This window comes from Aspergillus alliaceus (assembly GCF_009176365.1).
Source record: "Aspergillus alliaceus strain CBS 536.65 unplaced genomic scaffold BDW43scaffold_49, whole genome shotgun sequence".
NCBI classification, from domain to species: domain Eukaryota; kingdom Fungi; phylum Ascomycota; class Eurotiomycetes; order Eurotiales; family Aspergillaceae; genus Aspergillus; species Aspergillus alliaceus.
Window position 1 is genome coordinate 219,565 of NW_022474732.1, and position 24,885 is coordinate 244,449.

Sequence of the window (24,885 nt, forward strand, 5' to 3'; positions counted from 1 at the left end):
TAAACATCACCCCTTTGACCTGAGGCATAGACATCATCTCTGAAAGCCGCCAAAGACATCAAGGCTGCAAATCAATCCCTTACATTTGTGCATTTAGTCATTGCTGGCCGATGACGCAGCTACTCTTTCCTTATCCCTTTTAGAAATACTCGTGCGGATTGACTGCGTTGCTTGTCATCTCGTGTGTGTGCCAGCATGTCATACACATGGGGTTCCCTGTTTACTGGATCCAAGATTGTGTTTTACATACTCTTCTGGGGCGCTCATATTGCGGTATTTGCATTTGGATGGTATGTTCACCCATCTAAATTGTTTATACGATGAAGCTCATCGAGCCTTCTTAGGTATTTTCAAGCAACTAACTCTAGATTGGATGCCCTCAATGTCCTGGAGTATTCTGTCTGGATTTCGAGAGGTGCAGGCTTAGTTCTGACATTCGATGGAACCCTGATCTTATTGCCAATGTGCAGAAACATCGTCAAAACAATCAGGCCTAAAATACGATGGTTACCACTTGATGAATCAATATGGTTTCATCGACAAGTCAGCTATGCCTTGCTCGTCTTTACCATTCTCCACGTTGCCTCTCATTATGTCAAGTAAGTGAAGAATTTCCAGGTTACATTCTTTCACAGGCTCTAATGATGTGCAGCTTTTATAATATCGAGAAGGATAACATACGACCTGTTACTGCCGTACAGATTCACTTTACCCAAGCAGGAGGGATCACAGGTCATGTAATGCTCTTATGCATGATGTTAATATATACCACGGCTCATCACCGGATCCGCCAGCAGTCGTTCGAGACCTTCTGGTATACACACCATTTGTTCGTGCCTTTTATGTTAGCTCTCTACACACACGCTACGGGTTGCTTTGTTCGTGACACCGCAAATCCTTACTCGCCGTTTGCGGGAAAAGACTTTTGGAATCACTGCATAGGATATGAGGGGTGGAGGTGGGAACTCGTGGTAGGAGCTGTCTACCTCTTTGAAAGACTTTATCGTGAGATTCGAGCCCGGCGTGAAACGGTGATCACAAAGGTGATCCGTCACCCATACGGTATGTTGAAAGTAGTCCCATGGTGTCTTACTTGAAATTTGATAGCCTAACGATCAGATCAGATGCTATGGAAATCCAGTTCCGCAAGGAAAGTATGAAGTACAAAGCCGGTCAATGGCTCTTCATCCAAGTTCCTGAGGTGTCTAATAATCAATGGCACCCGTTTACTATCACCTCCTGCCCGTTTGACCCATACATCAGCATCCACGTCCGCCAAGTAGGAGACTTCACACGAGCCCTCGGTGACGCACTTGGATGTGGGCCGGCACAAGCCAGAGACCTTGAAGGACTTGACCCCCTGGGGATGTACGAAGTCGCCCTTGAAAACGGACAAAAGATGCCTAGCCTCCGCGTCGATGGGCCGTACGGAGCGCCCGCCGAGGACGTGTTTGAAAACGAAATTGCTGTTCTCATTGGGACAGGTATTGGCGTTACTCCATGGGCCTCCATCCTGAAAAACATCTGGCATTTACGCGCTGGACCTAACCCACCGCGCCGTCTTCGTCGCGTCGAATTTATCTGGGTCTGCAAAGATACTTCTTCCTTCGAATGGTTTCAAGCTCTTTTATCTTCGCTTGAGTCCCAGTCTGCCTACGAGGCAGCAAATGAAGGACGTGTCGAATTCTTGCGCATCCACACCTACCTTACACAACGCCTAGACGATGATACCGCTGCAAACATCTACCTCAACTCCGTAGGCCAGGAAATCGATCCACTAACAGAGCTAAAGAGCCGGACGAACTTCGGTCGTCCAAACTTTCAACGTCTCTTCACAGCCATGCGCGACGGTCTCCAAGATGGGACGTATATGCCTGGCTTATATGCCGAATTTGCAACTCAGATCGGAGTCTACTTCTGTGGTCCCAATGCCGCTGCCAGACAGATCAGAGAAGCAGCCATGTCATCGGTAACTAAAGATATTAGATTCAAGTTCTGGAAAGAACACTTCTAATAATGTTTTATTTTTATTTAGATAGGAAAGCCGGGCATAGTATAGTGGCCTCCGGTGTACTGATGAGTTACGAGTTTTCTATTTCTTTTTAGGAACCCCATTTTCTTTTATGACCTTTCGAATACTGTTTCATTTCATCACTGTATTTACCTGATGATATGCAATGTCCTGTACAGTAGCCTAGTATATAGTCGTGAATGGCTCACTCTTCAGTTTACTAGGGTGAAGAGTCATGTCGTCCTTTTCTGTATTTCATCCTAAATTAAGGACTTGTATTATACACATAATACCACAAACGTTGTCATAGCTGCATTCGCTCATCCTCACTATCTATATCTTCCGGCATGACGATCGGTATCCCTAGCGCAGCTGTCTGCCGCTGCATCTGCGCCATAAGCTCATTCAGTTCATCTTCGATATCGACGTGGATCCGCAGCTCCTTCTCCACCAGAACATTATACACGCTACGTAATTCAAAGAAACTCATTCCATCGCCCTTCCGTGATGTGCTCGGATACCGTTCCCGGACGATATCCGCTCGGAGATGACTGAACGCAAGCATGATGAGCTCTTTAGACCAAGGACATGCACGCATACCGCGGTAGAAGACGTCTTTAGCGCGTTTGATGTCGTGTAGAGATAACTCGAAGAGGATGTAGAGTTTCCAAAGGGAAAGATTGGATCGAGCGGTGGAGAGCGTGCTGGTGGGGTGTGTTGGTGTTGATGTATCTTGATCGCCGATGGCCTTCTCAAAGGCCGCACGGATGGAGTGTGCTGTAGACCCAGCGTACGTAGGGCGATTGAGTTCGGTGAAGATTGAGAATAGATGGGATGTGACTGGTATTTGAGTTGTGAGAATGTGGTTCATACGGCCGTGGGTTTCCATCGTTATGTCTCTAATGGTGTCCCTGACACGCTCTTCGATACGGAACCGAGATTCGTTCCATGCAAAGAGAGACAAGAATATTGTGTTATGGGGGTATAGAGATATGCTATCGACTAGCAAGTCACGGATTTGGGACGACTTGTACATGTTGCTTGTGCGGGTATGATAATAAAGGAGTCTTGCGCGCGCTTGGTGAACGAGTTCGACTGCGATGGACTTGAACGATTCGGCCTGGGCTGGTAAAGTTTCGAGTCGGCTGATAGTTTTATTGTATGGTTGGAGAGCTTTGTTTAGATCCCGGGAGTTGGAAAGATATGCTAGTATAGCGAGACAGTCCGTGCAGGCTACAAATGTATTGGCTTTTCCGGCCGCAAGTAGAGCCTCTTGGGTATTAGACAGTAGCTGCTATGGGTTAGCATAGTTAGGAAAGGGAAAACAGCGCGACTACTTACATTGTGCGTCTTAAGCAGGTTTGTTGGGCTGAGTGTACATTGTTCGGGATTCGGAGGAGCCTTCAGGCTAGGGCTATTCTGAGGCATAGAAATCAAGAGATAAGATACGTATTCTAAGCTCCCAATTTCTAACACTTCCCATATACAGGTATGCCAAAGGAGAACAGTGTCGATCTTGTCCTTCTCAGAAAATGCCTTGCTCGTCTGACTCATAGAAAGAGTAGTCTCCCACACGCGGTCGGCAGCCTCGATATTGCCAGATCGACGTTCAATCAGAGCATACACATTGTAGAGCCATAACTTGGATGGTCGCTTTTTGAGTAAGGATTTTGCATATTTTGCTGCCTTGTTACGGTCACACGTAAACTCCACGGCGAGTGCGTACACAGCCAAATAGTCATTCTGCGGCATCGCCTCGACAAGTAACCTCAAGACCCTGGTAACCCAAACAGGGTCAACATCAGACTGTGAGTTCAGCACATTCATACTCCACGGTCCAAGTGAAGAAAACCATGTTTCGTGGTTGGCGAAAAGTGTGTCGAATGAATGAACAAAATTCTGAAAACAAACCGGCACCGAAGCGGTATTCTTGGAGTCGGGATTGGATTTCGGAAGCCAGTGTTCAATCGTGGAATCAAAGCTGCTCATGAACTCATTTCGTAAGAAGCTATCGCCCATCCAACGGCTGGTTGTCTTCGAGTCGGCGGAGAATGCAATAGGAGGAAGATGGCAGAAATACAGAAAGCTGTCAACCAACACATCTGCTGAGCCCAAGCCCCATACAAGCGATACAATATCCTCGAGGTCAATCGAGAGAATTACACGATACGGATCATCATCCTCCTCATCTAAGCTGCGGGCTGGGAGGCGAGCGTTGAGAATTCGCTCCCTCTCGCATGCCACCCAGGACGGCAAAACTGATTTGGTGTTGACCCGAAATTGCGGCGTGATTGACTTGGGCTCTGGGAGGCTATTTGCTCCACTTTTCCAACCTTTCGCGCCAACTTCACCGATACGCGAGACCTCTGATTCCCAGAAATCCATGAAAGTCGACAGCATCTCTTGATCCTTGGTAGCATCCCTCGCTTCTGGTTGAAGAAAAGTAAGCTCCAGAATTGCCTGCCAAAGGCCTACTGCATGTTCGACGAAGCCTGCTTCCCGCATGAAAAGCGTCAAGCGAAGGAAGAGGTAAACTTGAATGTGAACCTTCTCAGCACTGTTGGTTGTGTCCCTGTTCAATCGCAAACAATCAATAAAAGTAGCAAGGCATCGGCCGTAAGTGAAGTCGAGAAACTCAGTTTGCCGGAAATCAAGGTACTTGACCCAAATGCTGATGAAATGAGAGTTCGATTTCAATACAGTCTGCCACTGCGTGGAGAGCTTTTTGGTGTCCCAGAGTTTGGCACCTTCTTCTAGTAGGCCAAGTAGGAGGATATCGCGAGATGGATGTTCCCCAACCACTTTCAATGCTCTTTCGTACAGTGATACCTTTATATCAGCCAAACTCTTCCTTTCAGCATAAGTCAGGGTTTTTGATTCTCCCTTGAAGCCTTTCAGAAGAGATTCTTGATGGTCTATAAGGTCCATCCATGCATCGACATCGGTAGGATTTCGTTCAACATTCCTAGATAGCTCGACATTGCGCTGTTTGATCTCCCTATCCGGGTCAATTCGCACAGTCTCGTCACCACTCATATCAGTATCCGCGACCACTTCCATGTCACTAGGAACATGATCCTCGTGCTTCGCTTTTCCATGAATTGAGCGGTAGGCATATTTATCGTCATCAGAAGCTTGATTTTCTGAGCCATCGTCGCCTTTCTGATGCACCGAAACAGTGAGGGGGAGATAATCTTTCGAGGCATCAGCCGCTGCATCCAGCGAAGGCGTTTGTCGTATGCGAAGTAATCTCTTTCCCTGCGGGAGTACCCCAGAAATGATACTCTTTGACTTTGTCCTTGAGCCATCGGAGCGCCAGGTATCTGCCTTGATGACTAGTGCGTCACCTTCAACGGTATCCCTATCGATCTTGTACTCTGGAGGAAGGCCTAACACACTACCCCGACCTACCCGATGATAGAGCGGAATACTGTAGCGGTGAATAGTACCATATAGGATATTATACTTGTCCCCTTTACGATCGATGACATATAGATCGGACGCGTCCTCTGACTTCACGGTAGTTTGCGGAGTAGATCGGTGCTCACGATTAAGCTCTCTTTCGGAGCGATGTGCCTCCTTATGGTCATGGCGAAGATCCTTGCGCTCTTTTCTATGTTCTTTAGAGCGGGAACGTTCACGGCCATGCCTGTGTCTTGAACGGTGGTGTTTCGAGTGCCTACCGTCTCTATCGGAGCTATCGTGACTGCGGCGCTCGGAAGGACGATCAGCTTCGGGTGGAGGCGCTGGTCGAGGCTTGAAGCTGGCGAACCGGGGGATGGACTTCTTCTCCGGCTAGAAAAAAATGACATAAATTAGATTGAAGAGCGAATTTAGTTTTATTCATGAAGAGAAGCCTACCTGAGAGCTAGAGGAATCCATACTCCTGAACGTGAGGCATTGCGAGCCTTGAAGATCAGTTGTTTGGCGGTGTCACTGGAAAAACTCCGCCTCCGCTTCCCGCAATTTTTTCTGGTTGGAGAGCGGCAGTAAAAAAAAGATACTCTGATCATCCACCGTTCCGACGTGAAGAAAAGTACCCAATCCGCCTGGGGAGACTGAATTGTTGTTCGAGTGTGAGAAGAGCGTTTTTGAGGGATGGGTTACGGTTTTAAATACGTTAAGATACATTTCACGCATCAATATGGCTTCCTCCCTCGCCGCGCAGCTGTCGCAGATTGCGGCAAACTCGACCAACCAATTGAACCTTAAGGCGCAGAGGATATCGCATTCGCAATCTTTGATTTTCGACAGAAAGGTCGCCGGGTCCCAAGATTTTGATACAATCTATGACATTTGTAATGAAGGTTTCCAAGAATTATGTCAGTTGGATCCTCGATTCGCGCAATTCGAGCGCACGATTTTCAGCGAACAGAGCAAGACCCAGGAGCGAACGGAGATGAATGCCGCCCAGAATAAGGAGCTAGATACGGTTTTGGAGGTTTTTCTTGCCTTAGTTGGAGGGAAATTATTGTTGAGCCCCGCCGTTAAGGCAGTTGACTGGCTCATTAGGCGTTTTCGGTACGACAGATTCTATCGACTGACCTCAAATGCCAAACTCTTCGACGATGAGCTAACGGACTTTGTAGGATTCACGAGTATAACATGGAATTTACGATTCTTACCTTTCTCCCATATCACACCACTCCTCTATTCCTGAATCTGCTATCGATACTCCCTGAAAATTTGACACCAACCTTCAAAGTTCTCCGTCCTTATAAGAGCAGCTCAATCAATCCCCCTCGTCATCCCCTTGTCCATAGTGCTACTACAAACAAGCCATTCTTCGCAGCTTTAAATAGATATACCCTCCAAGCCAGCCGGCAGCAAGCGGGTCACCATGCGCTTTTGACATTTTGGGCGGGAATCGTTACAGAGTCTGTTGCTGCAATGCTTGATTCAGCTCGCTCTGGTCGACGGAATGTTGAAAAGGAGAAGCACGATGACATTATTATGAGAGTCTTACCAATTCTGAATGATGGGTTGGCTATGAAAGATGTGGCAGAGCTCGTCATCGGATGCTACATGGTTTGTGTGGCTATCGCACAGAAAGCTTCCCTGCACGACAAAGTCATCGATAGCTTGATGGAGGCTGTGGCAGATTCATGGACGGAAGAAACAGTGAACTCAGGTCTAGTCTGCTTGGCTGTCCTTGCACAGCAGAAGCCGGACCCGACGTTACCGAAGCGTGTTTTCAAGGCCATCATTCGATTAGAGAACACCCTTCAGCAGTTGTCCGAGACTTTAAAACTACACAGGGCATCTCATCTTCTACTTGGGGTTGTGGCAGGCTGCGTGCAGGACCTCTCCAAACAGAAAGACACAGCGCGTCTTGATTTGCTATCGCTCATGTTTGAGAGCGAGCTTTTTGGAGAGGCCGAGACAGGCAGTGCTATGGCCATGGTCTTGCGCGCTACTAGCGATGCTCATAAAGATGGTGTTATGTCTCTGGATGCACAGACCCATCTTGCAGATCTAGTACAGCACTTTGGTCGGTCGGAATCTCTACGCCCCATCTTCCAGCAGACTATTGCGGAGTCTTCCTTTGATCTCACCGCCATCGAACATAATCTGCAAACGGTGATTGAGTCAGCGCCCGCGCCTAAAGCGGTGGAAGACGTTGATATGGGAGATGCCGAGAAGGCAGAGGAGCACGACAACTTCACACCCGCTCTGGAGTCTCTGGCGGGTAGCTCATTCAAGGCTTCTTACCTTAGCACTCAGTCTATCCCCGTATTCGATAGCCTTGCCCAAGCTTTTGCCCTGGGGATTGGCTCTCAAGAGAAGCTTGATGCCTTCGCTAACCTGCCAGCTCTTGGGAAAGCAAACGCCACAAAATCCCCCCAGTATCTGTCTTTCTTTGTCCGGGTCTTCTCCGGGCCATATCCTATTGGCACACGGGTGTCTGCGTTTAATATGGTTTCTTCATTCCTCTCTACCGCCTCTCCTGAGTTGGATCTTCAAGCATTACTGCCTTTCGTCCTAGTCACCCTCGCCGATTCCTCAGAACGAGTTCGTCGGGAAGCTGCTGGTGTCTTGGCTATCATTGGCGGCTTCTATAAGAAAAACAAGAAGGCTGATAATCAGGGAAGTATCTGGTCTCATGACACGCTTTACGGTCAAGAGAAGTCCAAGAATATCCAATGGATGTCGAGTCGTGATATGCAGAAAGTTTTCGAGCGTGCCTTGCTTCCAGGATTGGAAGAGTATGTCATTGACCCAGACCATATCGGTCGAGTCCTTGAGGCCACGCTACGTGGCTCGTCAGTTTCGGAGCCGGAGTCGTCTGAGCTCAAGAAGGCTGTTCGGTTAAGCCTTTTCACCTACCTTTGCTCTCACACCGTGCAGGTTCCGCTCTATGCACCCAAGCTCGCTCTGTTGAAGCTTCTCAACCGTGTTGAAAAGGCTGGTGGAACGACTCGTACTAAGGAGCTTGGGCCCCTGCTGAAGGACTGGCGAGATATGGGTGAGAAGCAGGTCAAGAAATTTTGCGAGAAGGAGCGCGTCCCCGTTTCAGAAATGGAAAACCAGACCGTCTTCACCGTAACGCCAAAGGAGAGAGATGCCATCACCGTCCTTTTGTCATATGTCAGCCCGTATTCCGAGTCCTTGAGTCCTTCATTCGTTAGCGCAATCTTCGGTCGTATGAAGGATATTTGGGCCAAGGTTCCTGAGGACCGGCAAGTCCTCGCTGCGGAGAATTTGTTTGAAATATCTTTGGAACAATCAGAGTCGCCCCTTGTTAATGGCTGTAGGGACGTCCTTCGCAGCGTAGAGCTTCCGGGAGCTGTGCTTTCTCAATTTCTCCAGAAGATCCCTGTTTCAGTCACTGATATGGAGGCTCTAGGACCAGCGCCCAAGAGGAGGCGCACCAGCCAGAATAATATGGTCGCAATGACTGTCAAGGATGAGGCTAGCCTTAGTAAGCTCATGGAGAAGATGACTTTCATTCTGGAGCTGGTGGATAGCTCTGCTCCCGAGACTCATCCGGAACTGGCCGATGGCCTGTTCCAAACTCTGGCTGCTCTTCATCATTTCAAGTCTCAGATCCAGTCAGGAATGAGCTATCTACTCAGCTTAGCGCTTGGTGGCCTACTTGCTATTGTCAACCGTTCCAAGGCCACTGGTAAGCCGCAGTTCGACACCTCCGTTATCCGTGCCGATTTGGTTGTTGACTGCGTCCGCACCACCGACAGTCCTCAGGTGCAGAATGCAGCGTTGCTTTTGGTAGCGGGATTATCTGTCGTTGCCCCTGAGTTGGTCCTCCACAGTGTAATGCCAATTTTCACGTTTATGGGCTCCAGCGTGCTTAAGAAGGATGACGACTACTCTGTCTCCGTGATCGATCAAACGATTGACCAAGTCGTCCCCGCCCTTATTCAATCATTGCGCAACCAGAAGCGTGATATCGTGTCTGGGACATCCGAGTTGCTGCTCAGCTTCACCGCTGCTTTCGAGCATATCCCTTCACATCGCCGCCTCCGACTGTTCCACGCTCTCATCACCAAACTCGGAACGCAAGATTTCTTGTTTGCTGTTTTGTCTATGCTTGCAAATAGATATTCGATGGATAAGGACGTTCTAATCTTGATGACAGGCTTGGTCTCCGATGCCAGTGCTCCTGTTGAACTCGCCACATACAGCAAGTACCTGGGACTGGTCAGCGATTCACTTAAGCCGAAGCCTGGTATCTCACAGGTTCTCCTTGGAATCGGAAGTGAGGACGGCCGTGAGCCTCAAAAGGTTGCAGTTGACCTCCTCAGGGCATTGGCTTATCTGTTCAGGCATTCTTCTCTCAAGTCGAAGATGGCCAAGGCATTCGCAACAGAGGAAGGTGATGAACCTCAACAGATACGTGCCTTCTTCTCGCAGATTTTGGAGCACACCTTGGCAATTGGAGACACCATGCAGGATATGAAATCCGCTAGCCAGGCAAGTGCTGAGGTCCTTAGTGCACTATTCGGAACCTTGTCGCTCGTCGATTTTCTCGACACGATCGAAGTGCTACTTCAGCGCCCCAACGACGAACTCCGTCGCAAGGTTCTCCGGCTCCTGGAAGGCCGACTGCGCCAGAACCCTGAACGCGACGGTCCTTCTCAGATCAGAATGTTGGACTTCTTGCCCGTTTTGGTCAATATCGTCGAGTCGTCGCCAGACATCTTGCTCAAGCACGCCGCAGTGGCTTGCATCGACCGCATAGCCGACAAATATGGTAAGAAAGATCCGTCGAAGGTTATCCCTGCCGCCACGGTTGTCGCCAGTGAGACCTGCATTGGACAGGAGGATGACCGTATTCGAATCATGGGTGTATTGTGTCTTGCCTCCATGGCCGAAGTTTTGGGTCAGGCGATGATTCCTGCATTGCCGGAGACACTCAGTCGCTCACTGGGATTGCTTGAATTGAGCCTGGAAGATGGTGACGAGAACACTAGACTTCATGATGCCATTTACTCCCTGTTCTCCGCACTTTTCGCCCACCTTCCATTCATGATCTCCGCTTCGCATCTTGATAAGATCCTTGTGCTTTCGTATAAATCTGCCACCAACGAGGAGTGCGAAGAGGAGAGCCGTCAGGAAGCACTGAAATTGATGGCCAAGAAGGTTGATACTTCTTCAACATTCGGTGCAGTTAATCGCAACTGGCAGCATGCCGTGCAGGCTGGACCAGAAGCTACTAAGGAAACATTGGAGGTTGTCAGCCTCGCAATAGAGAAGCACCCGAAGTCTTCTACTGTGAAGAATCTCCCTGTCATCACCGACGTCCTTTTCAAAGCGTTCGATTTGCGCCGGGAGCAACTCGCATTGGGATCGGACGCAACATTCGACTTGTCCGATGTCGATGACATTGAAGAGATTGTCAACAACGTCACAATCAAGATGATATACAAGCTGAACGACTCAACCTTCCGTCCTATCTTCACAAAGCTTCTCGAGTGGGCAACGACCGGCGTCTCAAAGAAGGATACGCAGGGCAACTTGGCCCGGCTCACGACTTTCTACAAGTTCTTGCAGGTCTTCTTCGGCACACTTCAGGTAAGCTTAAACATATCCCTCAACCCTCTTTCGCCCAGTCAATCTAACGGATTACAGTCCATCGTCACCGGCTACTCTAGCTACATCATCGAGAGCGTAGTATCAGTCCTCAGCAAAGCCAGTCCTTCCAACGCCAACACCAAGTCTCTTTGGTTGGCAACTATGCGCCTACTCCGCAATGCCTTCGAGCATGACCAAGATGGTAAGCTTCAACCTCTTTTAAACGACTTTCACTCAAGCAGATCAGCTAATTCAACCCCCAAATAGAATTCTGGCAATCTCCCTCCCACCTCACGAAAATCTCAACCCCCTTAATCTCCCAACTCGCCCACGCCACCAATCCCACAACAGCCACCCTAGTCATCAACGAGGCTGTCCCAGCCATCACCGAACTTGCCGTAGCAGCCGACTCAACAGACAACCACAAGGAACTGAACACAGTCCTCATGCGGTACCTCCGCCCCTCCGCTGGCCCCACCGGCAGATCCGCCGGCGGCGAGAACCCGCATACGCGACTTGCCGCCCTCAAAGCAGAGCAATCACTCACCGAGCAGCTGGGCGAGGAATGGCTTGCATTGCTGCCTGAGATGCTGCCATACATCAGTGAATTGATGGAAGACGAGGACGAGAACGTGGAGAGGGAGGTTCGCAAATGGGTCAAGCAGATTGAGGACGTGCTTGGGGAGAAGCTAGATGACATGTTGACTTGATAGTCTTTTTGTAGGGAATGAAGTTAAGTTGCAAAAGAGGTTATGGGCATTCTTGGGCGTTGGATTCTGTGTTTCACTTGCAAGTGTCGATGTGTCTTTCCGTGTGCATAGAAAAAGTTGGTTTGAGTGCTGTTGATACATAATCCATAGATTTGGTTCCATCTACCGAACGTTGATATCTGCTTTTCGTTTAATAAGCGCCCCCTTCCCACTATATGTCTCTCACACCCTCTATCATTAAACACTACATATTACATTTTTTATCTAGACAACCCAAACCCTTCCCCCCACATTCAGGCTATATGCACAGGTTTACACCCAAGGCAAGCGAGAAACCAATCATCGTGCGCTGTAATCGCTTCATCCGATGAGATAAATCAGGCAACAGACTATACGAAAGAATGGTCTACTATGAGATAATGTCTCGTGGGCAGACAACGAGGCCTGAGCGCACTTGAGTTCCTACTTCTTGTATTTGAGAGAGCATCGGCTTAGGGATTTGGGGGACTGAAGTTGGCTTAAACCCCTTCTCCGAAAGGGAAAAAAAAAGGAAAATAAAAGAAGGCTCTGCGCGAAGTTGTACGCCGCTGAATCTGGATGGGAGAATTTAGCACTGACGCACAGAAAGGTCTAAGCATCCTGGAGTCATGCTTCTGACCAATTCCAGTCCTTGAATGTGGCAATCAAGCTTTCATCCGGTGTGCTTGGAGGGGCAATGCATCATCCCTGCCAATAATATTACAAGAATCGGAAAGAAATGGATATAATGCTACATATGATGTATCCAAATCTCATCATTGGTCTCATCAGACTCTTTCTACGCAAGTGGGGTTAGCACGGATGGCTGGTACTCATATCTTGGAGAGTCATAAGACAAAGCCCAATGCCACATTTCCAGAGACTAGGGGGAATAGGTCTCCGTATAGCGCGATGTAAAGGTTGGCCGGAGGTAGATCTGGGCATTGATAGTCTCCATCAGTCAGAGTCCGCCGTTACCCAGGTTATAAAAACCTCAGAACTTCATCCGATCTTTCACAAAAAGTCCATTCGAAGTGCTCAGAGGTAAATCTCCGGATGCAAGTAAGCAAAACGCTCAAATATGTCATCTCGGCCAATGTCAACTGATACCTTGAGAAAGTCAGGACCCTGGACGTCGAGTTCGAAAAGTACGACAACTTCAAGCCACCCCAACAGGGCCAACCCGCTGTGGAACTAACGGCGAAGGGATTAGGATCTGTGATTCTCACAATCAGACTCTTGGCTGAGATTCTGAACAAGGCCCCCGAGGAGGTCAAAGATCTATTCCGCTTGGCTTGCAAGACTGCGGCATCGAAGCGGCCCTTCCGGCTTTGGGGCAGTTCCGCCAACTCGTGGAGAAATAGACCCGCACAGTCCCAAGTCAACAAGCTAACACCTTAATACTAGTAAATGCAAGACAAACTCACTCAAATCTAACCTCACCCTTGCCGTCGGGAGCCCCTTCGACCCTGCTCCGCGCACATTAAACGTAGTCGGCATTACTCCCACACTCACATTCCAACATGGGGGGTGTTTCGTGTTTGTCGTAGAGACAATTATGACAGTCACCTTTGTTGATGGCGTCTCCACCAGAGGATATAATAAATACTACATATATGTGAAAGAAAAGAGAAATAGGAAGAAAGTTAATTCATACTTCGTTTCAGGCTTGAATTGGCCGGTTGTTTCTTTCCAACCGAGACATTTAGCAAAGGATAGTGGTAAGTGAGTGTCAGGGGCTGGTATGCTTGTGGAGGGAGATGAAGATTTAGGAGTAGTATATATTCAGTTGGTTAAAGTATATTAGATGAGTGATTCCTTTGTGTTAGGGCACTGGGTGCGATAATTATTAATATGGGGATTTATATCTCTAAGTTCGATCTTCTTGATGTGTTCATACTCCGGTCGACATAAAAGGTTGCATGTTTCTCTCAAGGAAGTAGCTATATTATGTAGCAGAGAGCCACACACCCAAGAACAGGACGACAATGATAATAAATCCCCTCTCGGGTCTTTTAAGTGAGTCGTTAAAGAAACGGAGTAGATGGGACGAGGTTTGGAAGCGAAACATGAATAAATCTAGAACTATTATTTGAACCCATCCTGGACATTGCTCTATATCTATGACGGATACTCGATATGGTTGTCGGGCCTTTCTCGGGCGTCCTGGCCACTGAGCTTTTCAATGAGCTGAGCCAGATGTGTTAATGCACCTATTCGATATGATACCCTAAGAAGATCAGGGAGAAGGAAAAGGCATACCGTGCCCATAAGTCTCTAATCTCCAACTTTCTCCATACTGGTCTCCCACTATATCTCACTTGCAAGGCTATTGCTCTTGATGTTCTCCGCCTTGATTATTGTTATACTGGCCCCTACCTCGGGTTGCTCTATCACTGTTGTGTTAGCCAGTGGTAGAACCTTATAGTGCCAAATCCCCTCTTCACCCATGCCTGTTCCAACATTTAAAGAAGGATGACCTAGCCCCGTAGTGTTGACAAAGGAACCGCCATAAAGCGGCATACCAAGGGCAATCTCGCTGGCTGGTACACCCTTGCTGGTGTAGAACTTGACAGCCTTTGTCTGCAATAGCGGGGGTGGTATTCGGATCGGAGGCGTTGCGAAAGAGAACAGCAGTGTGATCGGCTACCTTTTCCCATTCACCGCTGAAATTGTATGCCATTAGCTGGCAGAGATCAATGTATTGGCCCATTTCACCAATGAGAAGATGTTTGTACTTCGCCTCGCCTTGGAGTTGTCATCATTTCTTCTTTTTCTCGTACATGGCTGGCTAGAATGTTGTACTTACCAGCCGTGCAGGTAATAGTCAAGGGAAAATGCTTGCCATTCGAACCTGATTTGACTAATCCCTGATTATTCATTTTTGTAGACTCTAAAAAATAAAAGAGGGCATAGATCGGCGTTTGTCTATGCCTGTGGGTAAGTGTAGTACATACCCCTCGTACTTCCTTTAAGAGGGCTACCATATCCTTTGCACTCACTTCTTTCTTAGGATACTGTATGCTATCAGCCGGCGTAAAAGGAAGACAATGAAAGGGAAGAGAAAATATAACCCCCCAATCGATATCTAACTCGCCAAACCCTACATTATGCATCAATTTGACAGCCGACTGAGCGAACATCGTCCGGTGTTCTGTAACACTAAGAATGCCAGCCTAATTATGTGGGTTCGTATATCCTCCGATTGACAAAAAGACTTTGACGTGTCTGTTCTTCTGCTTTAACGGACCCAGCTGTTTGATGCACCCGTAGACATTGTTCTGGTTTTTATTAACCTTCGAGTCGCCGGCGGGGCGTCTTTCATAGTCAGAAAATTCATCTCACAAACGGACTTCGCCGGAGTCCGTGATATTAGCAAGAGCGTAGAGGATATGAGTGAGCTTATCGACGGGGATATGTTGTGGGTAGGAATGTAGGGTTTAAGAAACACTCTGTTCAGGCAGAGCCAATACTAGGCGTAGAGAGAAACGCAAGTCCTAGAGTACTAGCCTAGAGGCTGTGCTGCCGGAAGGGGCCCATGCTACAATTTATACTAGATTCCTGATACTCTTCATCACAATAATCAATGGATGGCAGCACTTCGCGACATAACGGGGAGAGACAAAGGGTGTCATGGCCACTTGAACAGGCTCCATAAAGACGTGGCAGCTTTGTTATGTACGGCAATGTCTGGGGCATTGTGTTCAGTGGATTCTTTGTACCACGTACATTGAGCGCTTCATGTTCATTTACCAAAATGAGGGTTCTCTTTGGTCTTTATAGAGACCGACTGAAGATCACATGCCAGGAGCCTTCCAGATAGGGAATGGCAAGGGGCGTGACTTGGGATACTAATATCAAGATGGAGTCAACCGGTAGGCTAGGATAGTTTATATTAAATGATATTAATCTAAGTTAAGACCAGAAACAAATTATCCCAACATGGCTCGTCGACCCTGGTGAGAATTAATCATAGCGCTTAGGAACACTCTTATGCTAAACAAAACAAGCCGGGTATATCCAAATGCACCTTCCCAACGCCATGTAAAACATAAACTTTTATATCTCGTAAAGAACTTCAGCAAGCCGCCCCAACACTCCCGGTAATGGCCCTGGAGGAACGGGAGGTAGACATCAAATCGACGGAGCGGTCGGGAGGTAGAAGTTGGCCTTGGTTCTCGGAGTACTCGGGAGGCGCAATCTGGGCCAGTGTGGGAGGTGCGACACTACGAGGACAGAAAAATTCGGCATTGACCTCATGTTGGGTGATCTCATGGGGCTCTTTCGCTTTCGCATCCGACCGAGGCCGACTGGTCAATTGGATGGGAATTTTTAGTGAAGTTGTCGGAGTCAGGATATTAGTATTTGGAGTGTGGTAAGAAATGCTGAGTTCGAGACAATAGATGCGGGAGATTAGGCACGAGTGGAATGTGGGCACGAAGGATTTGGACTTGGGAAGAGTAATGGGAACGACGACCGAGGCGGTATAGTAGATCTCGCCGGTGAAAGACGCCGAGGGCCCAGTCATGGATTCCGTGGACGATGTTGACTCCAACGAGTCGCAGCGGCTGAGGCCCCTATCAATGGTATGTTTCGTCCAGTGCGCAGACGCCACGCACATGGTGGAAAGGGGAACCGTCTCAGTGTAGCATCCTTGCCCAATCTGGGCCCAGGGCATATTACGAGGGGAAGGGTAATCCCCCCATGGCTCTGCGCCGAACAGGCTGGACACCCGCAGCTTACTCCAGATCGTCCCGAGGCGAGGAGGTTCCTCATTGCCGGCCGGATCGAATCGCAGGTGCACTGTCGTCACAGTGTTCACCGAATCGTGGCCCTCACTGTTTGGGGGACACAGTTGCACAGGCTTGGGCTGCGACGAGGCTACGACTAGCCGGCCCAACTTGCCTCTCATGAAGCCGCGCTTGACGTCTTTCTCCTTCCGGATGCAGTAGGTCTCATCGTCCGTGATATTCAGAGGGGGTTCCTCGTCGACAGCAGGAATGATCCGCACTTTTTTGCCCACTGAAGCCAAGGTCTTTGGCGAGGAATTCTCCGGTCTGCGTTGCACGGTGACACGGACCAAATAGGATATCCGGCACATATCGGGGGCTAGGTCATTCAAGAGCGTCTTGCCATCATTGGCTAACATGGGATCACCCAGAGTAGGTGGTAGCAGGGTGTGGGAGCGTTCGACGTGGATGTTGGTCTTTGCATGGCTACAGACATGTGGAAGCAGACGGTCCGGTACGACGAATGTGAAGGGAAACTTGTAAGTGCGGCCGGCCTCGAGTACACGGGGCATGGGATAGGCAGCGTCCTCAATTGGTTGACGAAGTCGAAGGAATGTCTGGTATGCGCCTGTCCGTCCCGGCATCGCGACACGCTCCACGGAAGTTCTTGATGTTCCTGTATGTATACATATATGAGTAAGACTTCACTCAAGTTGTGGTTAAATTATCCTTTCTGATCTATTCTTACCCTCAAAGGTGATTTCAACATCATCAAACCGTGTGTCACGGTCTACCGTGACGATTGCCGTTCCTTCGATGCGATCTTTGGTCGTATATGAGTTAACAATACCCTCAGTCTGTCCGACGAGCTGAATGTCGACCTTTGGGCGCGAATGCGCTAAGGACTCCAAAGTGCTGGAGCTACGGGTAACAAATGATGAGGCCATTTCAACTGTATTTCACCAATGCAAGGGATATACAGAGAAGGATATCGAGAAGAGAGTGTTATACGCAACACCATATATCAAAGGTGGAGAGAGGAGATGACTGAGCTAGATGGATTGAAATGGAACTGTAGGGGGAAGGCAGGGTATATATATAAAAAAAGAAACGAAGCAGGGAAAAGGGTTCTAAATTGAATGTAGGGATGGGGTGATGGTTGTTGTTGGGTAATAGTAATGGCGAGCTGTGGAGATAGGTTGATGTATGCGTTTTTGTAGAATTAATGGATAGGGAAAAATGGCATCAGACGACCCCACGGGCATTTATTTAAATCTTCAACCCATCGTATCTTCTTCTTCCCTTCAATTGATCAATTTGAAAGCAATGTTAATCCTTTAGGGCGTGAAATGAGTCACTGATGAACCGACAAGAGGAATCTTCGAAGCACGTGTCTTGATGATAATCCACTTGTTGGACAAGAGAAAAAAAAAAAAAAAAATTAAACACAGAGAGAGAACCAAATCAAATCGAACCGACAAGTGATCCACATGAATGAATGGATATGCAGAAATGGAACCCTTTCTTTTCTCAGTTTCTCTCCCATACATAGTTCGGCTCCAGAATAGGGAATTCCGGAATGATCCACTTTCTCCGACGATTGGTTCAACTCCCGATGATCGTTTACGCCCTTTCACGACATGGACAATATCATTGAACCAATATACGAAAAACACGCCCTGTGTCAAATTAGTCAGAAGTCAATCACCATTGTTCGTGATCTGTACTCCATATTTCTAAGCGATATTTCCCCGTGGGATAGATAATCAGCAGACAAAGGCAAAAGAAAAAAAGAGTAAGTAACCTGACAAATATGTAGCTTTGGGACGATCATTAGCAAAACCAATAGTTTGGCATAACCCTAAATAAAGGTCAGTTACTTGAGACGCCCCAAGCATTCCAACCAGGTTCCTATCGCGTGATGATCGTAGATCTCACACCATCCGGCCTTCATATGACCGTTCGACCCCATAAACTATTCGTCAATCATTGTCTATAATCGACCTGTGTCTTGCGCATTTCCTGATCCCCCAACCTTGAGTCCAAAAGCCCTCTATACAGGGTACTCGTGATCCCAAAAAAAAAATTAAAAATTAAAAATAAGAAAAAAAGACCTTCATCTAGATCCTGTGGTCCCGAGTACCTCAAGGGATGAACTAAAATGTCTAGCCTATCTTACCCGCTCCAAAGGAACTTCCTGATTGTCGCAAGTAGACCGTTTAGCTCTGCGCCCTACGATATCCACGACTACCCAGACTTTCCTTCGTCCAAGATAATCCGCCAAGGAACGCTATCGGCTTATTTCTTCCCTCAATTGGTTGTCCGAGCGTTTTCTTGGTCTGTATGCTGTCATACCCTTCAATCATCATTAATCCACAACAGGATAAACTCTAAAAGAAAAGAAAAGGTAAAAGTAAAGGCAAAAAGATACGGAACTAAGACCTCTCCCATCTATCATCATGATAACCGGCAACATACAATCTCTGGGTTGGACCCCATTGAACTTGGACTATATATCCCTCATTCCCATTAGTCACTCACGGGAATGAAAAAGCCAGGAACGGAGAGATCCGATTCCACTCTGCCTTCCGTTTTCCCACGGGTCCGCGTCTAACCGTCAATAAGCGAGAGAGTGAGCCGACCGCCACGGTATGCCGACGGGAAACTCAAGCGATGCGATATAATACTGCTTTTCTGGACTGTAGCACGATGTCGCCATCAGTGAAAATTTTCTCTACCCCAGTCGGACCCATATCCCCCCTACTTGGCAACTATCGTAGAGAGGAGTAGCTACTACCTACTAACTGAAGTAAGTAATTGCCCGAAGCGACAATGGTCATAGGAAGTTAGCTTACCTTCGTAGCCCTAACAAAGCATTCTTGAAGAATAATAGCATAGAGATCAATATTTGTGAATAGCAATTCATATATGACGTCGATGAATTCAAACCAGACCAAGCTTGCAGCTTCCCGCCCAAAAACCAAACTGGATTCAATTAAAGGAGCTTACGAACTCTAAATTAATGATCCCCTGTAGATCATAAGCAGATCCAGCTATAAGGAATGGCGACCGCTCTGACACTGCTGATAGTCCTTATTCTCAGTCGGCGGTGCGTTGAGGGGGGGGGGGGGGAGTGCGAGTCTTGCTCATCGAGCCCAACTAAATAGTATACTCCGTGAGTCTGTATATACACGACCTTTAAGACCAGTGGATCCCGCATCGTGACTATTGATCTTTCTCGAACATAACAAATTTTCTATCAAGGCTCCACAAGTCTACATAGTAGGACGGAATGCATAGTGGTTGCTCAAGCCAAGATGTCGGGCCACATGATAGACTATAAGCCTGTATCTACAGTTCACAAGAGATAAAAAGAAAGTAATTGCATTGAGTAGTAATAAGGACTACTGTAAACCATACAGAGAATGTCCCGACGGATAAATTACGATTCATATCCGTGACATGCAGATAGAATCGTACTCAAAGATCGTCGAGAGCGTCAGCCTTTTTCTTGTCTCATACAGGATGAACTCCGAAAGCACATGCTGTATCCAGCTCAAGATCAGCCGAGGGAAGCGGGAGACCGAGCGAGGAAAGAGACGTCGGTAGGTAGGACACTGTCCTTTTCCCACTTCTACTGAAAATACACAAAGTCGAAAGGGCACCGGAATTGTACTATACAAGCTGTACATGATGCATGATATCTCACATTCGATTATCGGGTATCTAAGGACCCTGGAACAGTAAAAAGAAGTCGCTAGACGCCGTGTCCGCCCAAATCAGTACGCCACTCTGGTCCGCATGTCCTAGAAAATAATTAGTGGACGTTCATAAAGGGAAGTAGCGGGAAAAACTCACTGAAAGCTTCCGTTCAATTTCACGAACTGAACGGTCGAGTTCCCCAGCAATCATCATCTTGGTATCATTAGGTAATAAGAAATACGTCTCACATAAGTCCCCGTCAATGACGCCCTTCACAGGGGCATAGTAACTTCGATAAATGAGATGGTCCCGCCCAGCAAGAGGAGGGTTCTGTGCTGCCAACTGCATCTCCAGATTCTGGAAGAAGTCGACGTCCTCTCGGCTAATGAAGGGTACCAGCATTCCAATGGTACCCTGGAATCCAGACCATACAAGTATGTCTCGGCCACCGGCTACAAGCTGGGACTTGTGCAAGCTGGTCGGGATGTCCTGAGTGTAAACGTGGATCATCAGCTCCAGTCGGTTAGGTGTACCGTGGAGATAACCACGTTCATGGATCAAATGCGCGCCCGATCCATCCTCATCAGCCTGTTCCGAGATCTTTTTAGGACAACGCAGCATCCAGATGTTACCGAACTTATCTCCACCCGCGACCGTTTCATAATCCACCATAGTTGTGGAGGTCGTCCATCGCGAGACAGAATCGTCGACAAACGGGATCAAAACGTTCTCCTGATATTTGTACACGACATATGTAACACTCTCACGAACATCGCTCACGACGATCCTGCTGCCTTGTGTCTGGAGACCAACGATCGTCTTCGGGACGACCTGAGCGTTACATTTTCTGAGAAGCTGCTTCATTCCCAAGTCATAGATTCGGAGCACGGAGCCAATACCAGCGACCAGGCGACCCTGGAAACCAAGAAGAGCAAGTGGAGGCTCTTCAACCTTGGTTTTGTGAATGAACTCAAGCTCTCTTCCATCTTCCTGGAACCTATAAATGTGGATGAAACCACCTGCAGAGGATGGGGGGTTGACAGTCATATCTTTCGCTGTTCCTACTACGAGGAAGGTCTCATCGTCTTGACTAGTGAAAGGGACAGCTGCAATACTGACAGCGGCCTCATTTTCCTCAAGCTCAATGGTCGAAACAACAGCCTTTGAATGCACAGGGTCGACGACTTGAATACACGAGGCCCAATGACCAGAGGCTCGCGGGTATCCGAATTCTTCGGGAGGTAGCACTGTTTCATCACCAGTACGTGCCTTGGAATCCTCCAGGAGTTTGGCCCTAGTAGATGGTGCCAGAACATTGTTGTCTGCTTCAATCACATAGAAAAGGGGTTGCTCGGGATGCTTTAAGAAACGGCGAGGAGTGTAAGAAAGAGGGATTGACTGCTGTAGCATGTTGTTGTCAAGCTTCTCAATGGAAAAAATCCTAATGACGCCAGTCAGCGAAGGTGAATACCCAAAGTCACTAGTGTTGCATAAATGCATGGTTTGGTTTTGATTTCAGTAGGAACAATTGGAAATAAAATATAAAATCTTCCACACGGGTTTTCAGGTCCCATTTTCTCATCATATAACCAAAGTACACGGAGGGAGAAGGGAATGGGAATAAATCATACCGGAGGTTTTGGCCTTGAATACCAACCATGCCTTCTAAACACTGTTCGCTCGAAAAGTTCCAGCCCCATTCAAGTGGAACATAGTCCAACGGGGTAAGCATGAAGCCTTTGGTCTGAATGTCGGAATAGCCCAGCCAAGGGCGGGAGCTTAAAGCCAGAACAGCAGTTTGCCCTTTGACCGAGACCTGGAACAACTTAACGGGCTTAGAGCCCAGGAAACGTGTGCGAGTATCCGAAAGCTCACCGGTCACCTCATCTAACACTGTTCTTAGGTAGACACCAGAGTACAGACCAATGTGAAGATAGAGTGTTGTCCCGCCAGAACTAGAATCAGACATGGACATGATATTCAAGGCGGACGGGGCTGCGGTAAGAGCCTGAACTGATTTGTTTTCCAGTGTGGAGTCGGGATCCAAGCTCAGGATGCGGACCGTGGAGTCATCACACCCTACAGCCAAGAACGAGCTCCGCATACGTCCCTCTGGAACCTCTCCTAGACTGAGACAGGTCACGGTACCGGACATCTGGCGCCGTTCGTCATATTCAGCAAGAGTTCCATCAGAATCCATTTCGAAGTACACGATTTCTCCTGAGCTAAGAGCTACCGCAACTTGGCGTTCATTCGTTGCGGCTGCCACAATGGAACGATGCTGAGGAGCAGGCCACTCATTCACTCGACGGTCGACCATAATATGGCGGATACCCCTAGGGTGAATCTGGATCAAGGAATCCTCTCCAAGCTGCTGAACAGCGAGGGTAGGGGCGGAGGACAGAAAGCCAGTATCGGTAACCTCCTCCACGGTCTCGCCAATGCTGAGCACAAGAGTGCCATTCGCAAAAGAAAGGACGATGTAGGCATCGAACTCGTCCTCCCGGGTCAGTTTTGTGGTCCACACGGCTGAGGGCACACTGGGGAGTTCTGAGTCAACAATTTCTGAGACTTCTAAGCCGTGCTTGAGAGTCCTAAAGGTGCTACGAGCTCCAGCGCCAGAGATAGTATAGATTTGCGGGGCATCCTCTTCGGAAAGATTGGCAATCTTGCTGTCTATTAAAGGATTCAGGGAGTTGATCGTCTCGACGAGGTTGAGATTTTCCGCACCCCGTGGTTGGAAATAGGCTGGCTCGAGTGGAACAGAAGGATCTGCAGAATAGGATTCACTGCTGAATTCGACTTCTTCGTCATCATCACCGAGCTTTTCAAATTGATAAAAGTCATGATTTCCTGCCTCACTAGCGACATATAAGAAGCCGCTCTTAAGGATCAACAAGCTAGACGCGACGGCAACAGTGTCAAAGTATTTGATTTTCAACCTTTTCACTTCGCCGGTCAGCTGACCATTGTCGTCTTCCACCATGTCAATGTTGAGTTTGAACAGATCACCATCTTCAGTCTGAAGGAGAAAGAAGAAGGCACCCCTCATCTTGTGCATAACGCCGGCTGTGATATACCGTTTACGTTCGGGGTTCTCTGTCGGACCTTTACGTCGGGGAATTGGTACTCTGAAGGCATCTTGGTTCGAGTGTCGGTAGGTGACACTGTCCTCAGCACAAACGAGAACGCCACTTGGGCCGTCCGCACCCCCGGGGACCTGAAAAAGCATCATTGATGTGCGATCAACAGGGTCTGCCCACTTGCGTACGACGTGATTCAGTCCAAGGTCGAGTTCGTAGTATACGAGAAGCTTCTCAACTTCTTCGAAAGCCTGACCAGTGGGATCCTGATCCGACTCCGAGTAATCCACCTCAAGTGCGGCAAAGATAGGGTTTTCATACCCGACATCCAATGCCGTCATTGCAAACACCAAGGTTTGTGGCTTGTGCGCTTCAAGTGGGGAAGAGATCGTCAACTCGGCCTGCGAGTTCCGATTCAGGACATAGACGAGCTTGTTCTTCTCCACAGACGCGATGAGGCAAGCCCTACCCTTGGGATCAACTGCCAAGTACTGGCCGGGGATCACACGTCGGACACCGGACTTGCCGAACGTCTCCAGATGAATGCGGTTGAACCGATTCTGGGAAGGCACATACTCAATGATAGTGATGCGTCCCGAGTCCGAGCCAATGATGATATAATCTGTAGGCACCTCTCAGCATAAGTCAAGGACTAGCACCCAGCGTCATCATTGCTGACCGGGGCACGTCCCACTTCCAAGGTGGTCGGCTCGGCAGTTAAGGATCGTGCTGCCCGGAAGCTTGAAGAATCACTAAGATGATCTCGGAATCACACCAAGGGGGATGTCAAACATACCTTTGTTACTCCCAGCTAGTCGAAAAGCAGCCAGGGAGCGAATGATGCCAAAGACATCTTGAGAGAAGAGCGGGGTGACTTTGCCCTGCGTGGGATCGGGGCGATGGATTGTGAGCTTTGACCCGGACGCGGTGACAATCTGCTGCTCCTTGGTGCCTGCAAATTGACCCAGAATAGCCTGCGTAACAGCAGTAGGCGGCTGGATTGTCAGAGAGTACATAAACATATGCGAGGTGGTAGCCATGGTGGGCAGCTAGACTCGTAGAGAGCCAGATAAGCAGGAAAGTGGTGCTGTGTTTTGTTTACGGGACAATTGCAACCAAAGTTGACTTTAACGTAGAACTATTCCCATTGCTGCAGATATAGAGCTTGGGGAAGAGGACTCTCGAGAACGAGCGTCCTCGCAAATGGGGTGCGTGGGAAGTCTTGGGAGCAAAACGCGACGATTCACCCGACTGTGTTCTGAGAGAGAAAGTGAAAATTCCGGTGGGAGAAAGAAGCTACAGTTGTTTGACATGTTTGTTGTGAATCACGTGATAAGTATCGGTAATACTGTCCCACACGGTTGGTTACTGCAGAAAATTGGACTGTTACGCGACTCCTGACAGTATAGAAGTTACTTACAGCGCAACTGGCCTCTCTCGCTTTCCGAAAAGGCGGACGATGGGTTTCTGCCACCTTCCACATATGTTTTTCCGACTGACGCTATCAGGCCGCAGAGGGAACCTAGCACTAGGAGTAGCCCGTGCCGAGAAGTGGCATTGTTCAACTACGTAACTTACAACCATTACTTTACTGCTGA

At 48.3% G+C, this 24,885-nt stretch overlaps 7 protein-coding genes across 7 annotated transcripts; 3 read left to right on the plus strand and 4 right to left on the minus strand.

Moving 5' to 3' along the window:
- Nucleotides 1–195: 195 nt before the first annotated feature.
- Nucleotides 196–2,014, plus strand: BDW43DRAFT_302917 (putative NADPH oxidase (NoxA); the record flags this gene model as incomplete). The annotated part of the gene is made up of 4 exons (XM_032045327.1): nt 196–290; nt 345–599; nt 653–1,062; nt 1,125–2,014. The coding sequence occupies 4 exons, from the start codon at nt 196–198 to the stop codon at nt 2,012–2,014; spliced, it is 1,650 nt and encodes a 549-aa protein (XP_031896638.1).
- A 301-nt stretch (nt 2,015–2,315) lies between these two features.
- BDW43DRAFT_314658 (uncharacterized protein) lies at nt 2,316–5,893 on the minus strand (the record flags this gene model as incomplete). The annotated part of the gene is made up of 3 exons (XM_032047856.1): nt 2,316–3,302; nt 3,353–5,806; nt 5,873–5,893. The coding sequence occupies 3 exons, from the start codon at nt 5,891–5,893 to the stop codon at nt 2,316–2,318; spliced, it is 3,462 nt and encodes a 1,153-aa protein (XP_031896639.1).
- Nucleotides 5,894–6,029: 136 nt separating this feature from the next.
- utp10 (snoRNA-binding rRNA-processing protein UTP10) lies at nt 6,030–11,962 on the plus strand. The gene is made up of 4 exons (XM_032038825.1): nt 6,030–6,532; nt 6,601–11,044; nt 11,102–11,246; nt 11,312–11,962. The coding sequence occupies exons 1-4, from the start codon at nt 6,156–6,158 to the stop codon at nt 11,752–11,754; spliced, it is 5,409 nt and encodes a 1,802-aa protein (XP_031896640.1). The 5' UTR covers nt 6,030–6,155; the 3' UTR covers nt 11,755–11,962.
- A 675-nt stretch (nt 11,963–12,637) lies between these two features.
- On the plus strand, nt 12,638–13,173 carry BDW43DRAFT_314660 (uncharacterized protein; the record flags this gene model as incomplete). The annotated part of the gene is made up of 2 exons (XM_032047857.1): nt 12,638–12,816; nt 12,897–13,173. 2 exons carry the CDS (start codon nt 12,638–12,640, stop codon nt 13,171–13,173), a joined length of 456 nt encoding a protein of 151 aa, XP_031896641.1.
- A 727-nt stretch (nt 13,174–13,900) lies between these two features.
- On the minus strand, nt 13,901–15,094 carry BDW43DRAFT_178098 (uncharacterized protein). Its single transcript, XM_032038826.1, has 3 exons — nt 14,582–15,094; nt 14,035–14,520; nt 13,901–13,962 (listed from the first exon to the last, which is right to left on the minus strand). Exons 1-2 carry the CDS (start codon nt 14,913–14,915, stop codon nt 14,216–14,218), a joined length of 639 nt encoding a protein of 212 aa, XP_031896642.1. The 5' UTR covers nt 14,916–15,094; the 3' UTR covers nt 13,901–13,962; nt 14,035–14,215.
- Nucleotides 15,095–15,656: 562 nt separating this feature from the next.
- On the minus strand, nt 15,657–17,948 carry BDW43DRAFT_287683 (arrestin (or S-antigen), N-terminal domain protein). The gene is made up of 2 exons (XM_032043183.1): nt 17,251–17,948; nt 15,657–17,178 (listed from the first exon to the last, which is right to left on the minus strand). The coding sequence occupies exons 1-2, from the start codon at nt 17,447–17,449 to the stop codon at nt 15,851–15,853; spliced, it is 1,527 nt and encodes a 508-aa protein (XP_031896643.1). The 5' UTR covers nt 17,450–17,948; the 3' UTR covers nt 15,657–15,850.
- A 1,672-nt stretch (nt 17,949–19,620) lies between these two features.
- Nucleotides 19,621–24,599, minus strand: BDW43DRAFT_287693 (DDB1/RSE1 family protein). The gene is made up of 4 exons (XM_032043184.1): nt 24,084–24,599; nt 21,836–23,909; nt 20,361–21,645; nt 19,621–20,308 (listed from the first exon to the last, which is right to left on the minus strand). Exons 1-4 carry the CDS (start codon nt 24,325–24,327, stop codon nt 20,282–20,284), a joined length of 3,630 nt encoding a protein of 1,209 aa, XP_031896644.1. The 5' UTR covers nt 24,328–24,599; the 3' UTR covers nt 19,621–20,281.
- Nucleotides 24,600–24,885: the final 286 nt, after the last annotated feature.